Here is a 17,488-nt window from a genome sequence, read left to right as displayed (position 1 = left end):
AGCATATGTCTTCTTTACATGGAATCTAGCACTCTTATAAATTTGATAAACCTCTAGAGACAATAGCAAAACAAAATGCGTTGCTCAAGATACTTGGTCCACATCACATCCACTTAAGTATTATATTTATATCCTCAAATATTTATAATTCATATTAACCATTTTATTAACTAATTTACTGATGCTGTCAGATAGCACAGGTTCACCTCAAAATGTTCATTCTACTGCAACAGTCTCTCTAGGAATAGAATTATAACCAGGAACATTAGAATGGTATATGTTTTAAAAACCCTACAAATAAAACATGAAAACTTCCTCCTAACCAAATTTCCCAACTTATTTTTGTTTCAACACAGATTAGGACAGACTGCCAACCTACAGGTTGGGAAACAACCTTTGCCAACCCTACATTCAATAGAGGGCTAATATCCAAAAGTTAGACTCCAGAAAACCAAATAACCCTATTAAAAATAGGGTACAGAACTAAACAAAGAATTCTCAACTGTGCAATATCAAATGGTCGAGAAGCACCTAAAGAAATGTTCAACATCCTTAGTCATCAGGGAAATGCAAAGCAAAACAATCCTGAGATTCTACTCCACACCAATCAGAATGGCTGAGATCAAAAACTCAGGTTACAGCAGATTCTGGCAAGGTTGTGGAAAAAGAAGAACACTCCTCCATTGCTGGCAGATTGCAAGCTGGTGCAACCACTCTGGAAATCAGTTTGGCAGTTCTTCAGAAAATTGGATATAGTACTACCTGAGCACCCACTAATACCACTCGTAGGCATATACCCAGAAGATGCTCCAACATGTAATATGGGCACATGCTCCACTATGTTCATTACATCCTTAATTATAATAGCCAGGAGCTGGAAAGAACCCAGATGTCCCTCAACAGAGGAATGGAATGGATACAGAAAATGTGGTACATTTACACAATGGAATACTACTCAGCTATTAAAAAACAATGATTTTAGACAAATGGAGGGAACTATAAAATATCATCCTGAGTGAGGTAATCCAGACACTAAAGAACACACATGGTGTATACTCACTGATAAATGAATATTAGCCCAAAAGCTCAGAATACCCATGATAAAACCCATAGACCATATGAAGCTTAAGAAGAAGGAAGACCAAAGTGTAGATGCTTCAGTCCTACTTAGAAGGGGGAACAAAATAATCATAGGAGGTAGAGGGAAGGAGGGACGTGGCAGGGAGAGATGCCAGGAAGTTAGAAAAGGGGAGCAGGATCAGGTTTGGAAAGGGACAGGAGAGAAGTCCAGGGTCAGGAAATTGAATAGAAATATATAGAAGTGGGGGATGGGAAACTGGGGATAGCCACTCGAAAGTCCCAGATGCCAGGGACCCAAGAAGTTCCCAGGACAGGGATTACATTAGCTGAAATATCCCAAAACGGGGTTGCAACCTGTAGAGACCACCTCCAGTAGATAGGAGTTAGACACGGTCACCAGTTGAGGGACGAGACCACCCAATAGTCTCAAATTTTTTAACTCGGAATTGTTCTGTCTAAAGGAAATACAGGAGTAAAAAAATGGAGCAGAGACTGAAGGAAAGACCATCTAGAGACTGCCCCACATAGGGATCGTCCCATCTGCCAACACCAAACCCAGTCACTATTGCTGCTGCCAAGAAATGCTTGCTGATAGGAGCATGGTATAGCTGTTCCCTAAGAGGCTCCACCAACACTTGACTACAACAGATGCAGATACTCAGAGCTAACCATCGGACTGAGCCCAGGGATGCCAATGAAAGAGCTAGGAGGAGGACTGAAGGAGCTGAAGAGGATTGCAACTCATAGGAAGAACAACAATATCAGCCAACTAGACACCCTAGGGTTCCCAGAGACTAAACCACCAACCAGAGAGTATACATGGAGGGATCTATGTTTCCAGCTCTATATGTAGCAGAGGTTTGACTTATCTGGAATCAATATGAGAGGAGCCCCTTGGTCTTATGGAGGCTTGGTGCCCAATTGTATGGTGATGCTAGAGCAGTGATATGGGAGTGGGTGAGTGGGAGTAGAAGCACTCTCATAGAGTGCTTCAAAGGGGAGGAGGGATAGGATGGGGGTGTTGTGGAGGGGATACTGGGAAGGGTGACAACATTTGAAATGCAAATAAATAAAATAACATATATACACATATATGTATATAAATATAAATAAATACATGTGTAAATTTTGATATAATATAATTAACAAGCTATGTTCTTTATAATTTTCAACTACAAAGTTAGGAAGCATCTATTATTATTTGTCATTAGGTGTAGTGGCTCTTCAGTAATAGATCATCTTATCCGTGGCATCTGTGGCCTATCCCTGAACCCTTTTAAACCCTTGTCTTCCTGATTCTCTCAGATTGACCCATTCATTCCATTGCATGTACCTGCCATCACACACTATACAACTTCTTATTCTGTCTTCTTTCACATAGCAACGCCCTCTCTAGATTCATTCTTGTTACACATATTAGCTGTTCCTTTGTTTTTATTCCTCAGTAAACTTTACACAAATCTCACATCATTTTAATCTATTTAACCATTGACAGTGGATTAAGTTGTCTTATTATGACTATTGTACATAAGGTTGAACTGAATATAGGATGCAAATACAATTAAATATTCACTGTGTTTGTTTTATACAAGATCATAATAGATGACAAACCACTTCTCTGTACTACAATGCCGCTTTTAGGGGTTATAAATAATGAGTGCTTGAGGACTGCTATTGTGGGAGACCATTAAGCCCTTTGCCTTTAGTTTTCCATTGATTTTAATATATCATCTGTTTCATCCCTGAGCAGCCTTCATTTTTAGAAACATTTGTAAGACAGTTCACAAACCCATGTTACAATGTTTCATTTGGTTCCATAGGGCTAATATTGGGTCCATGGTTCTGTCTCTTTGAATCAGTTCCAGGGTGAATCTGCTATTCATGTCCACTGTATAGGACAAAAGCAAAACACTAGCAAACACAATGTGTTTTCCATATACCTGCCTTTGACAATCAACAGAGCACAAGTTCAATATGTACTTTTGCTCAAGAATCACCTAAAAGCAATGGCTCTTAAAAGAATTTAAGAGAGGTCTATACTCTGTATATAGATTATTAACTAGAAATCTCAACAAATTAATATTGACTAAGTCTCTTAGATACCATAAATATATCTGCAACTCTTCAAAGTGCATACAGTGTGGTAGAGAAGATGTTTCAGTCAATATGTTTGCTCGAGGACCTGCATTCAGACCCTAGCATCATGTACAAAATTAGGTGAGGCAGTATGCTTTTGTAATCCCAATACTGAGGTGTGAAGACAGAGGGTAAGTGAGGTTGTTGGGCAGCTAATTCAACCAAACCAATGACATTTAGGTTCACCAAAAGCTGTCTTATATGAAGTAGAGTAACAGCAAAAAAACAACAGAGTTCAACCTCTTTTCTCTCCCTTACACATAAACATATGTGCTCGAACACCACACAAATACACAAAAACAGAAGAAAGGGAAGGGATTACAAGTATCAAAACATAAAGGCATTTTACTTGTGTTAAAGACACTTGTCCAGAAGACCATGTCACAGAGAACAGTTAGAGATGCTTCATCCTGGCTTTCTCTCTTCATTCCATAACTCCTGCCCCTTCTTATGGGGTGGTACAATTCACATCCAAGGTGGCTCTTGTTCCCCAAATTACCTGTTCTGGGAATACTCTAATCAACCCCCTATGGGATTCTAAATCCAGCCCAATTGACAATGAAGATTAACAATCAAAGTTTCCATAAAAATATTTACATGAGAAAGTCAGTTTGACACATAGAATATGTATTTGTGTGTGTGTATGTGTCTATAATATGGTTATGTACTTATGTCATATAATACTGTCTGATGGATCTCAACCAAGCATGACAAATTTTTATTGAACTAATGATCTTAAAATATTTGGAAAGATCAAGGCTAGCAAGTATCAGTATTTGTTAAGAATGGAGATCTGTCTCTCTATTAAAACAAAGGAACTAATAGAATAGTCTGAGACTGATTACATTAGACAAATTATAGGCACATAATTCATGACATTTCAATAAAAAAGAAATTACAAAATGAAAAGATCATTTAATGATCCAGGGATGTATTTGATTTAGGTCTCCCCTTAAAGTGCTGGGGGTGGCAAAGAATCATTTTCCCCAGAGAAAAAATAATAGAAGAAGCCCAGCTTCGAAATGAACAATTGAAAAACCACATATTTTCTCTCAGTCTTTGAAATTAATAAATAATAGAAGCTTTTTAAGAAATATGCATTTCCCAGAAAGAAATGAAGGAAGTTAACCATAAAAAATATTTAAATAAGTCATAGAAATGACTTTCACATATACTAGAGAAATAAATTCTCCTTATTCTCTTTGAGTGGAAAAGAAAGGTAAGTACAAACCCCACTGAGATCACACTGGTTAGAAGATTATATGCTTAAAGTGACGTGCTGGAGAAATTAATTGGACTTCTATATGTAGTCAGGCCCACCTGGGAGTATTATTTTGTATGCCCATTTTCTTCTCCTGGGATCGCCAATGCTTTTAATAAATTCTTCACTAGCCCACCTAAGGAACCATGCTATGCAAAGATCTTTGCATTACAGGGCAACATTTGTCCTTATTGCAATATTTTCCCCTACATAACAAAATATCTCACTAGTATAAAACATTACAGGAAAATTAATGTCAAATTTTTAATATATTTAAAAGTTCATTATTTGTGATACAGAAAACAGATTCATTTATTTATTGGTTTAGAAGCCACAGTTTCTAAAAACATCCCATGAGTCTTAGTTGCTAAGCTACCTCATATGAGATCAGGCATGTGGCTTCTAATGTAAATTCCATTTTTGTTGAATTATGATGAAGTTTCAACCATTACAGAATGTCTCCTCCTCTCTCCTGTCAGAAATAATTCATAAAAGGCCTGGAGGGAGGGTGTTGGCCAGTTGTGGCCTTCCTGATGACTGCAGATGGCTGGTAGTGGCCACCTCACCATGGCTCAGGAGGGGGATCAGTGACATCTCCTGTCCTTCTTATTCTCCCTCCTCAGTTTCCAAGATAATTACTTATAGGGAGAAATACAATATACTTAACACTGTGTTACCAATCTAGGATATATTTATAAAGAAGTTACCACAATCTTTCTCACAGTCTTTTTCTTCTTTAATTAAAGTATACATTTATATACATACATGCACATGTGTACACCCACACATTCACACATAACACAAGCACACACATATCAATAATAGCAATTTATTTGAAGAACAAAGCAGGATGTTTAGTAATTTTAGCAGCAAACACCAAGAATTAAATTAACAGAGAACTCACCAAAAGAATAATGCTAATAAGGAAAAAAAAAAAAAGAGTTTCAGAGTGAGAATACACTTTCATGTTATCTCAAAGAAATTAGATGTTCTCCCAAGGTAGCCTTAGGTTATTTAAAATCCCACAGTCATGAAGAAGAGCAGGTAAACAACTCCAGCAGGAGTTGACTTACCACAAGCCTCTGAGTCTTCATCAATCCCATTGGAGTGGTCCATTCCAGAGTCGCAGACAGAAGAGTGAGTAAGGCACTGCCTACTGGCAGGAGTGTATTCATTTACAGAACAAAGCTTCTGGGAGTGAGTCTGTCCAAAGTTGTAGACTAACAGCTGATCAATCCCAATAAAACTTTTCTGACTCAAAACTGTGCCTTCCAAAACAACCTTTATGAAAAAATATGATGAATTTATACCAATAAAATACAAAAAGGGGGAAAGTTGAAGAAGAATCATAGAGATAAATCACTGAGAAAAACCACTCTTTAAAATATAGCCAAGTGCAATGAATGACAAAGTTACTGTTTTACAAATCTGATCCGACATTCCTAAGGTTGATAAGCACATTGGATCCATGAATATTTCTGGGAACCCAATCAAGAAGAAACAACGATCCAGGTAGCCATATGCCCATAAAACTTTTACTGCAAACTTGTTATCTAAGAATCATCTCTTGAGTCCTTTTCCCTTTATTTTTAAGCAGAAAATATTATTAATTCCATAGAACTATAACTGGATCTGTTTTATAAAATTACTAAAATTAATACTTGAAAACTTACAGGGCAGGACAAAGAAGTGTGGTTTAGAATTAAAGATTTAAAAAGAACGAATATTTAAAAATTACATCCACAGAAGAGATTTCTAAAAGCAATGTATCGCCAATCAATAATTAATGAATCCTATTTTATCTAATTGATCTCCTGGCTTCTCTGGAGATACACAGTGTTAGTAAGTGACTCCATCTTTCACTACCAGCCAATTGAAGAACAAAGTCAGTGTATTAAGGAGTCCCCAACGTCCTACCAAGAACAATGGTTAATGAACCACAAGAGGATATAGCAGAAACAGCTCAGTGAATGGCAACCAATTTCCTTCTGTCCAGTTCAGTAGCCACTAGCTACTTGTGAGTAATTTAAGCGGATTGAAATCAGATGAGAATCCAGTTTCCGAATCACATTAGCTCCATTTCAAGTGTTCTGTGTGCTCACAGGTATTGGCATAGGCTATGCAGCAATGTCTTTGGAACTGTAGCATTCCCTTTTGGAGGGAGGATGGAAGCTCAAATGACTCAGGAAATGAACCTCACAAGTCTGGGAGATCCGACACAAGATCCACAAGATGATAAAAAACCCTCCTTTTGAGATTATAAAATCAGTGACCAGCTGCCAGGGTGAAGAGACTCTTACTGGCAGAGTGGCCTGTAAGACTTATCTGCCTGCCAGTCCTGGAGAACACTCTAACATTGAAGATTTTGTGTGCTCTCATCCACACTGGCTTGGCTTCGGGGGATGCAGGCTGGCTACCTTTGAGATATCCTTATTCCTCTGAGTCAGCTTGCCTCCACATTCTTCTAAATCAGTGCAACTCGTCTGTCAAGTTTACTTTGGTGAAATCTTTACTGATTTCTCCTGTAATTAGTACAGGTTCCTTCCAGGAAAAGTAAGTTTTTCTTCCCAGGAAAAGTCACACAACGAAAGAGAATTTCTCTATTACTCTAGAGAATATCTCTATTGCTATTTCAATAGAACATTACTGAACTTTATAAAAATAATAGTACTAGAGATCTACCCCATTCAGCCCCACCTGATTTAGGTTTTCTGCATAGATTCGCATATGTTCAAAGACAAAATAGATACAAATTTCTTATTTTAAAGCTACTTTTGATCAAATATCAGATGGCAAATGCATTTAAATTTTTTCTTCAGAATATAATACTCATTTCAAATCCTGTATGATGAGAAAAGTACTCACGCAGTTACATCATTTGCCCATAATCAATAGTGCAAGTGTTGGGGCAACAGCTGTGTCTTTTCATAGTACCAAGAGACCAGATATGATTCATTTCAGGCTTCAAAATTTATGAGTTTAAACTTTGATCTCCAAATCCTGCTATTTCTAATTTATATTTTTGTTACATCTGCTATGTGCATATAAAATTATAGCTCAAAAATATACTGTCTTTAAATTTTGTTTTATTTTATTTTTCTGCAAATCACAAGACCAATTCCACAGTGTGGAAAAAATAAACTTACTGAGTATGTCCTCCAGGGGATGTAAATATCAACTTATAAAATGATATACTAGGATCAAGATATTAACCTAAAAGAATGTAATCTAAACCTCAACATCTAAGACTGATATATATATATATATATATATATATATATATATATATATATGCTTCAAAACTTCTAGCCTCAGAGCATATGCAGTTGTAAAGGTCCACGTGGTTATTTATTCTCTCTTGGGAAGAGAGACCATACAGTGAGACCATAAAACAAAGTTGGATTTGTACATCACACATTCAGCCAATCACTTAGACTCGCATTCTAATGTCAGCTAATAGACTACATATAGCACAGAATCTCATTGGTTCTTTAAAGAGATCATCTATCAATGCTTCTATAAATTTCAGGTATATGATGGTATAGATAGTAATTTCATCACCTGCATTTCAACAAAAGTTTATTATCTATCTGCATCATGATGGAAAGTATTTGCCTTAGGCAACGCTGGGAGCTGGGAAGCACAAGGCAAGAATAAACGCAGAATGGGGAAGGCTTGAGCAAGAGTATTCCCTCTAGCATTTCCTCTGCTCACAGAAAACTCGTCCTGTTAAGGACCAAACATAATGAACATAAAATCTATCCCCAAAGATACAACTCTATTTTCTAATTTAAATTTAGCAATGAATAATAAGTTATATATTAAAGCAAAATTTAAGTTATAACAAAATTTTATTTGCTTTTATACCTTAAATGCCTTCAGATCTTCTGGTATTAACACATCTGCTTTCATCCATGTGCTGTAAGTTGATGTATTGAATGTCCAAGTCTTTTTTTCTTCCTTTGATTTGAAATAGAAATATGTTACTAATTTCCTGAATTCTCCTCTCCTCTCCTCTCCTCTGTATATACATGCTCTCCTAACTACACTTTGATGATACTTGGGTATCTTTATGCTATTAAGTCATAGAAATGAAAAGTACTGCAGGTAATAATGAGGTAAACAATGCTTTTGAAGAAAAAAATGTAGAAGTAATATCTGTAGGATAAAACTATAAACAATGCCCTTGACTTTAACTAAAATGCCCAACAGTAGGAATATGGAACCTGAAGAGACCACCAGGCAGGACCACCAGTGGAGGAATGGGAACTCCAGCCCACCTACAAAACTTTTGATCCAAAATTGGCCCTGTCTAAACATTTCAACTTATTAATGTATATTAATTGCACACAATACGAGGACTTGGTGTGAAATTTTCATATATGCACACAGCACTCACCATATCCTATACATATCTTCCTTTTTTTCCCCCTTACCAAGAGGAAATAGGCAATCACATTTTTTTAAATAAAACTTTTAAAAAGCAGAATTTGGTAGAATTGCCGACTTAAATGCTAGTCTGATTACATTGTGCCACAGTACTATGCTACTTCAAAGAAGACTCAATAAAATACGTAGCTGCATGTAACCTATGAGAGAATTGATTCTAATTCGTACAAAACACTATTATTGTCTGAAGTTTATATCCATATACTTGACACTTCTAACAATTTTGGCTAAGAACCATATGCCCTTAGATTGTTATAATGATCATTTATTTTAGCAATGAGAAGGAAATTATGACTATGTGGTTTGACCTAAGATTTTGAGACAAAGTCTATTCTGTGCTGCATATTAGAACTAACAGTATTGATCATTGTAATCTAAGACCATATTTCCATACTCTGAATTAATCCTATGCTTCTTCAGATATTAGCAAGAATTCAATATATTTTGATGTTTTTCTGTAGAAAATAAGCCAAATTTTTCATGATATAGGGAACCATAATTTTTTCATGAAATCCTCTAGTGCAGATACGGAGCTGACAGAATTGGCTTAGGCGGAGCTCTGTCAGCCTTGTTTGCTTCCAGTATGAAAAAAAAAAAAACCCAGTAAACATCTACTTCTCAGATCTTATGATAGGGGGCAGGTGTTCCCAGGCTTTAGGCTTCTCCTTCCATGCTCAATTTTATATATCTCGTCTATGCCCAAGATTTTATTAAAGAGCAATGCATCCTCTGCTGTCTACCCCAGACTCCCAAGCCTCGAATATTTAAGAATGTCTTTTAGAGCCAATAAAATATATTTCTTGTTCTTTTTTTTTTTCATTCTACCCATTCTTCTGAGATTTTCACAGGACAGAGACACTCACTATGTGGTGAGAGTTGAGAGCTTGCATGTCACACCAAAATTATTTTGTTATAAGAAACTAAGGCCTGCAGCAAATTTTCTCATTAATTATTTCCATATAACTTCAGTTACTTGGAATGAACACACTTCTACAAATTCTTTTAGTGACAGTGTTTGGCAAATTATACCCACTGATTCCCTCAATGATCACTTTAGGAAAATAATTTAAAACAATTTGCCTTTCACAAGATGACTAATTGATTTTTATCTATCTGAAGATAAGTTAGTTTTACAAAAGAAACTGAACAGAGTTCTTTCAAAATATGAATGTTTTCTGTATACTAACTTAATAGTATATTAGTAATGAGATTGAAATTTTTCTCTCTGAAAACACTAGCAATTATAAAGAAGAATAATTTATCCGTAGCTAATTGAATGTAGATTTTAATTCTTAATCTCACAGTACCCATTTAGTTTGAACAGAGGTCAATAAAAAAAAATATAAGAAACCCTCATCTTTGGAAAGGTTCTCAAGTATGGTCTAATTTCTTGTTATCTTATAAACTAATCATTAAAACAGTGACTGATCAAAAATTTTAAGAGCCTGTTGCTGTTCCAGATTAGGTTCAAAATGCTGATTTAGCTTACAGTGCTATTCACTACTACTCTTCTCAAAGACGCTAGTATCTCCTTTCCATTTCCAGTGAAGAAATCAGATATATTACCTCAAAGTTGGACTTTAAAAACTTTAAAATATATACTATGATAAAATCATGGAACTTGAAAAATATGTTCTTTCAATATTATATCCCTAAAATTGTATCAAACAAGAACATTAATACTTTGTAAGACATTTCATTCTGATCCCAACCTTTAGGTGCAAAATATTTGATGGTGGAAATTTAAAATATCATGTAAAAGTTACAAGTCCAGTTCCCATTATCCATAACTTATTAGCACTAAAAATCTCAAGAAAAGAGTATGTTATTATGACCATTGTTTTACAGATGGAGAATGAAGTTCTAGAGCCTACCTATCTAGACTGTATAAACAGAAACTGGATTCCCAGAATGAAGAACTCTGTTGTCTTAAGAAGACAAATAGTGATTTACATCAAGACATATTTAAAAGATAGTCTTCTTAAGTGTGGGATGAAATATCAGCTTATGACTTAAATGTAGTCGGAGGCAGACTCAATATTCGTGATCAATAAAAACTAACAAGGGGGTCAGAAAAGTAACTCATACTTTCAGAATAAGTAATGTTCCACACTCAACCAATTTGAGTTGATACACAAGATTCCATTCTGTGGGATAAGCCCCTCCTGGAGCATCAGGCTAATCCACACTAATAGACAAGTATATGCCAGCTGCCAGCAATTTTCCAATATTTTCTTGCATAGCTTTAAGACCACTAATAGAAAGATGCCATTTGTTTTTATTATTATGTATACTGAGATTTTGAAAAATCAATCTGTGAGATTTTGAGATTAAAATAAGTATGAAAAAATAAAGCATGTATGATTGAAATTTCTATTGAAATGTATATAACATCTCATTGGATGTATAAATAAGTATTAATAAATTATTTGCCATGCAATATAATGAGACTAGAGTTTTAAAGCATTTGCAGTCATAATCTGAACTTAATAAGACCATTCAAGAAGTTTTCACTCTTCCCTGGTCAGAGTAGAAAATTGAGAAACTGAAAAATTGCTGAAGCATGAATGGTGCCATAGTACATACAGATGAAAACCTAACTTGGTTTGGGGATTGTGAGGTGTTGCTTGTATAGTTTCTTCCATGCATGAAGAAAGCTACTAATGTTACAGAAAATACAATAAGCTAATTTATGCCAATCTCCCAAACAGCTGATTTAATTGAAATATACTGAAGAAATATAGTGATATTGGATACCAACAATTACTGCAAATATGTCTCAGTGACACATTAAAGGAGCCATGTAAGCTGCAAATGGAGAAAGGCCATCAATAATAATGTCCAGCTATAGTGCCAACGATTCATAATAATGAGCAGAATGATAGAATATTCTAAAAGATCCAATAGTGGTACTTATGCCCTAGGGGTAACCAATAACCATCTATCTGTACTTCAGACTAGTTGAATAGGACATAACTCATGCCTGGCTCCGTAAATTTAGTCCTTAAGCAGTTTAATCTCTAACTATATCCTAAGTACATATCCTTATATCCACAGAAAGATCCAGATCTTACCTCTAATCAAAGAAGTTCCTTTTTTTTTAAACAGAAAGAGATCATTACAAAGACCCACAATGGATAAAAAAGCAGAGATGAACTGGCCATAGTGTACCTGTCCACAATTAATACATTTACAACAAAAGCCCACACCTAAGACTTGTGGAACATTAAGGACGAAAGTGGTGTATGATTGTAAGAACTAGAGTAAAATTGTTTTAAATAATGAAATATATATATATGTAAAAATTTATATATTTGCCTTTTATATATTTTTATAAAAATATATTTATATATCTTATTTTTAAAATGACATGAAGTGGTTTGAGAGGAAAAGATAGGCTGAGTGTCAGTTGGATGAATATGATTCATGAATAAGAATAATGTGAACATGATTATATAAAATTCTCTAAGGACTAATAAAAGTATCATATTTTAAAAAGAATACTAGTAACATCTCATCCCAGTAGCAAAGGAAAACAGACTGTCATATGTTATAGCAGCACCTGTGCAATTTAATGTTTTAGAATTTTGCAAGTATTTCTGCAAGGAGCAAACAGAAGAAAAAAGAGCAGATATGATGAGAACAGTACAAAAAGCAAAGCAAACGGTAAGTAAAATGGACTCCTCCCCCATCCTCAAAATTCCTTCTAAAAAGCATTCTTATCTTTCAGGATTAATTATCTTGACATGTCAAGTTTCAGAAGGCAAAAGGACAGAATAAAATGCTGGTGACAGGTTTTCTGTGCTACCAGTCAAGCCTATGTGACAAGTATACTTTTATTTTCCATGTGTCAGGCTAAAACTATGAGGAAATTTCAACTGGATTTATCCAAAGCAACTTGAAACAAAGGAAACCTGCCTGAATAATCTTACTGGCTCTCTGCTGTTGGATTTTCTGCAGTGTTTCCTATGTTTTCAGATGACTGTAATTGTTCCCTGTGAGTTTTTTATTCCTATCAATGAGTATACACTTCATAACAATTGAGGTTTTTAGAGTATATCTTGGAAATATGAGTTGTAGCTAATTTCATTCCATTAGATTGGAAAGTTACAAATTTGTTTCACTCACTGAGATAAGCATAATATTCATTCTATATAGCAGCATGCATTATAATTCAACTCAGTTTAATTCAACTCAAACTTAATTTAACTCATTTGTGTTTACTCGGTAACTACAAGTCCTCAAAACTGCACTTACTGATAAGAACAAAGAATTAATTTCCATCATATTTATGATTTTAATGTGTAGACATAAAATCTCACATAGATTACATCAGAACTCTAAAACGTAATTAACAATGTATAATCCCAAAGACCTCACTTCTATTAGACCCATCATTTCTTAAATGATTTTTAAGCTTTTGAATTTTTATGTATATGTCACAAGTACTTTTAAATTGAGAGTATTCGACTTCTGAAAAGTTCTTAAAATGTCTAATAAAATTAGAGAAAAAATAATATCTAAATTTATTGATGGATAAATATTCCAATGTTTAATCAGAATATTTTCAATAAATCCTATTGAGGATGTAGTTGAGAAAATTATTAAGAGGCAGTCTTACCCTTATTGCAGAAAAAGAGTAGGCAAGAAAACCAAAAAACCCTAAGCATCTCAGATTTTGTGTGATACAGACATCATTTAACTCACATAGCACACTCTAAGGAAACCTACTTTTGTTACATGGATAGTTTACATTCTGCATCTTTGTCATCAATTAAATTTTATCATTGTTCCTGAGATGGAACCTCCTTAGAGGAACTTTGCCTGTTCCTTCCCATATTTTTCCCCTTTGTCAGTTTGAGGAAATTACAGCCTGCACACCAAAACGCATGACAGCAATTACGATTAACCAACTGAGGACTGACTATCAAACCAGGAGTTACACAGATCCCTGAAAGGTAGACAAATAGGGAAAGAAGCCACAGTTGGAAAAGAGAGATGGCAAATTTTCTGACTTTTTCACTTTCATGACCTGAGACAAAGCTCTGGCAGAACTTTTCATTTTTTGTAACCTCACCCAATCCTCCAGCAGATGACCAGTCTAGGCTGGTTAAATAAGTTCAAGACTTGAGCTCAACTTCTGAACCCAAAGTTGTAGGCCTATCAGCTTCCCTTTCTTTGTTTAAGCTGATGAACTCCAAACTAGAGAAAGAAGACCGTCTTTCTAGCCCCTTTAAGGTCAGAACTCAAGCCCTCCAGGAATGGTTATCTATGTCTTGTACAAAGATTTCTCTCAGTGTGCCTGCATGTGTGTGTTTCTTCATCTTTAATAGGAGTATTCATCTATTGTAGACTCCCCCCAAAAGAGAGAGAGAGAGAAAGAGGGAGAGGGAGAGAGAGAGAGAGAGAGAGAGAGAGAGAGAGAGAGAGAGAGAGAGAGAGAGAGAGAGAGAGACTTTATGCTCTTACAAAAGTCCTGAGATTAGTTACCAATACCAATGTGGAAGGAAAAGGATTGATGACCATTGTAAGTCCAGCTACAGGGGACCCAACACCTTTTCTGAACTCTGAGGACATTGTATACCTGTGGTACACATGAAGACAAGCAGACCCACACTTACACATGAATAAAAGAAACAGAATGTCTGAAGTCTATGAATGAAAACTAGAAAGACAAATGTCTAAGGATAGAAATGTCATATATTCCATGGATTTTAAATCAATGCTACTTTTTTCTTACCTTGTCATTGTACAGTCTTACTCTCAGGATGCTATTTTCCATCGTGTAATTGAACTGAAGACGGCAGTTCCCATCCATGCAGTGACATACAGAGCTGTTTAAATATGCACTGCTCTCAACGAGTCTAGAAACAGATGCGTGACCGGCCCTCATCCATACAAAGGAACCTAAATGTAAAGACAACAGAAGCAATCTATGGAAAATTTATGTGTTCTATCTTTTAACAAAACTTTTTATGAACTTTTCAAAAATAGGCTAAAATTGTTTTATTTTAAAGGATATGGAACCTAAAAAAAATGATTGCACCAATTACTGATAAGCTTTAATAACACATGTCAGTTCACTCCTAATTCCACAAGTTAATGTTTAATGGCAACTTCAGTAATGGATTTTTACTATTTCTACAAAAGAAATACGTTGTTAAAATTTTTGAAATTAAGTTAGGATACTACACTGAGGACCAATCTCAGTACTTTTGGGGTTCTCGAGAATGGGAGGACTGAATCAGCAGAAATCAGGCTCAGGCAAGGATGGAGGTGCAAGTGTACAGGTGACTCACTGCAGTTCAGAAGCTGGACTATGAGACAGCCCACCCCCCTCTCGTGTTTTTTCTCTCTCTAAGTTTGTCTCGGTCTTTTATAGGTTACCCACTTCTTTGTTATACAATAATACATAATCAAAGGTCTTTTTGTTATTTTTCTCAAGCCCATTATTTGTCTTTAAAAAGCCCATGTAACTAGGCCACCAGAAAGCACAATGCACACATAAAGTCACAGTTCAGTTTCTGCTAAAGCAAGTTATACATTAACTTTTAACTTTATGAAAAGTCTCCAAATCACAGGTCATCTGGGCATAAACTTGTGATTACAGCATTAGTCTGAACACAAAAAGGGGCTAAACAGGTAAAAGGTATGTTAATATTTCTAATGCCTTAAATTTACAAAAATCTCTATATTAAGCTCATACAAATATCTATTTATACAATGCTTTCCAAACTCTTTTCCATTTGCAACTTTAATTCCTACTGCAGCTTTCCCTAGGACTCCTTCACAAGATCAAACTCAATCTTTTAGTACTTGTACCCTAATTTCCTTAGGCAGGTGATGCCAGGGGGTCAAGTCAGTATGTTCCAATCTTTCCAGGAAGATCAGTTCACTAACCCAATGGCCCCCTCACATGGTCCAAAATTTTCTATCCATCCTTTATCTTTTTTATTGTACATATATCTTCCAATTTTCCCCAATAATATTTCTGGATCAAACTTTCTATTTTTAGAGATTTCCTCTTCTGGGGCTCTCAACAGCGCTCACTAATCCGGTATATTCATCTATTTCCTTCTTGATCTTGTGCATTGTATTTTCTATGGACGTCTCTGTCCTTAGTGACCCATGACCACTGTACCTTTTTCTTGGGTTTTCAGTTCTCTTAGGTACTAAAACTTCATGTTTCTTAAAAATATTTCCTGCTTCCAATATTTCCTGATACAACTTAATCATCATGAGTTGGCTAAGATTTGTCAGAGAACAATTAAGGCCATCAGCCTCCACATCCAGAACCTTTGGTCCTGATATGCCTGGGATGATTATTTCAATAGCCATTGTTGCTATAGATATCAAAGTCATTTCCTTCTCTAGTAACTCCCTCAATCCCTTTCCCAGAAATTTTTACCAAGGCTGTGTTTGAGGACAAACATGGTATAGAAAAGGGCAAAACAGAGAAGCACACAGGAAACAGCAATGCCATCTGTTTACTAGAAAGCCAGGGATGCGTTAATCAGGTTAATGGTGCCCCCACAGCCTGTCATGCAGCTGTGATGCCAATCATGTGTGAATATGTGTGTGCCTATGTGTGTATGTTCATAGTATGAGTACATGTGTGTGAACAGATGGAGGCCAGAAACCAATATCAGTAATATTCCAATCACTGCCCGTCTCCGTTTCTGAGACAGGATCTATTCTGGCACAGGACACAATTATTCAAGGCTTGCTAGGAAAATTTTCTCAGAGAACTTCCTCTCTCTGTCTCCTGGGCAGCTTGATTATAATCGTGCCACCATGCCTGGCTTTGTTTGCATGAATTATGGGGCCCAAAAGCAACCACTTGACTGATGGTGCCATCTTGCTAGCCCAATATTTTCTTTGAAATGTAACAGCATATTTTTCTTTACTCAAAGGTGTATTATTTTTCCTCTCAGAATTAAATATCCTTTATGCTATGTTTTTCTAGTTTTCACATAAAAGTCTTTACAGTTTCAAGTGTACAATTTAAAATTCGGTTCTTTAAACCCATGTGGAAGGAAGAACTATCTATACTCCTATTAGCTACACTTATAGATTTTGTAGTAAACAAAATCATGATCAATTTATTTTCACATATTTAAAACTAATTTGGACTGTTCTTGAATCAATATTATTGATAATACAAACAACAAAGAAATTTTGTTATCTATTTTACAAAAGTAAAATATTAAACCTTCATTTCTCTGAAGGTTAATAAATATTCATGTAGCTGGTAAAATTCTATTTAAACTATCAAATAAAGTGCCGTGTATCAAGCATGTACTATTTCTTTTTGAGTTGTTTTTCACTGGGATCCCATATGTGGTTCTACATATTATAGGCTCCATCTATTGCTCTCAGCAGACAGGAGTAAAGAAATATAACTATATTTACCACAGAGTTGCATAAATGTCAACAATGTCCATGAAGTATGAAGCCTTAAATCTGCCTCAGTGTTCTAGGGAGGTCCTAAACAACTGAGCAATGCCATGCAATAGTCACTAAGCAATGTGCAAGTAGAGAACAGAGGGAAGACAAGATAAA

The 17,488-nt window shown here is 35.5% G+C and overlaps 1 protein-coding gene across 1 annotated transcript in view; it reads right to left on the bottom strand.

Annotated features, from left to right (window-relative positions):
* Positions 1-17,488, bottom strand: part of Malrd1 (MAM and LDL receptor class A domain containing 1) — a 729,079-nt gene that overhangs the window by 626,557 nt on the left and 85,034 nt on the right. Inside the window, exons 7-9 of the mRNA NM_001310455.1 lie at positions 14,667-14,833; positions 8,345-8,437; positions 5,551-5,758 (exon numbers count right to left, since the gene is read on the bottom strand). Of these exons, the coding sequence (NP_001297384.1) occupies positions 5,551-5,758; positions 8,345-8,437; positions 14,667-14,833 (468 nt within the window). The remainder of the gene's footprint in view (positions 1-5,550; positions 5,759-8,344; positions 8,438-14,666; positions 14,834-17,488) is intronic.

This window comes from Mus musculus, chromosome 2, assembly GCF_000001635.26.
Source record: "Mus musculus strain C57BL/6J chromosome 2, GRCm38.p6 C57BL/6J".
Classification (NCBI taxonomy): Eukaryota; Metazoa; Chordata; class Mammalia; order Rodentia; family Muridae; genus Mus; species Mus musculus.
This window is presented reverse-complemented; position numbering and strand designations above follow the sequence as displayed.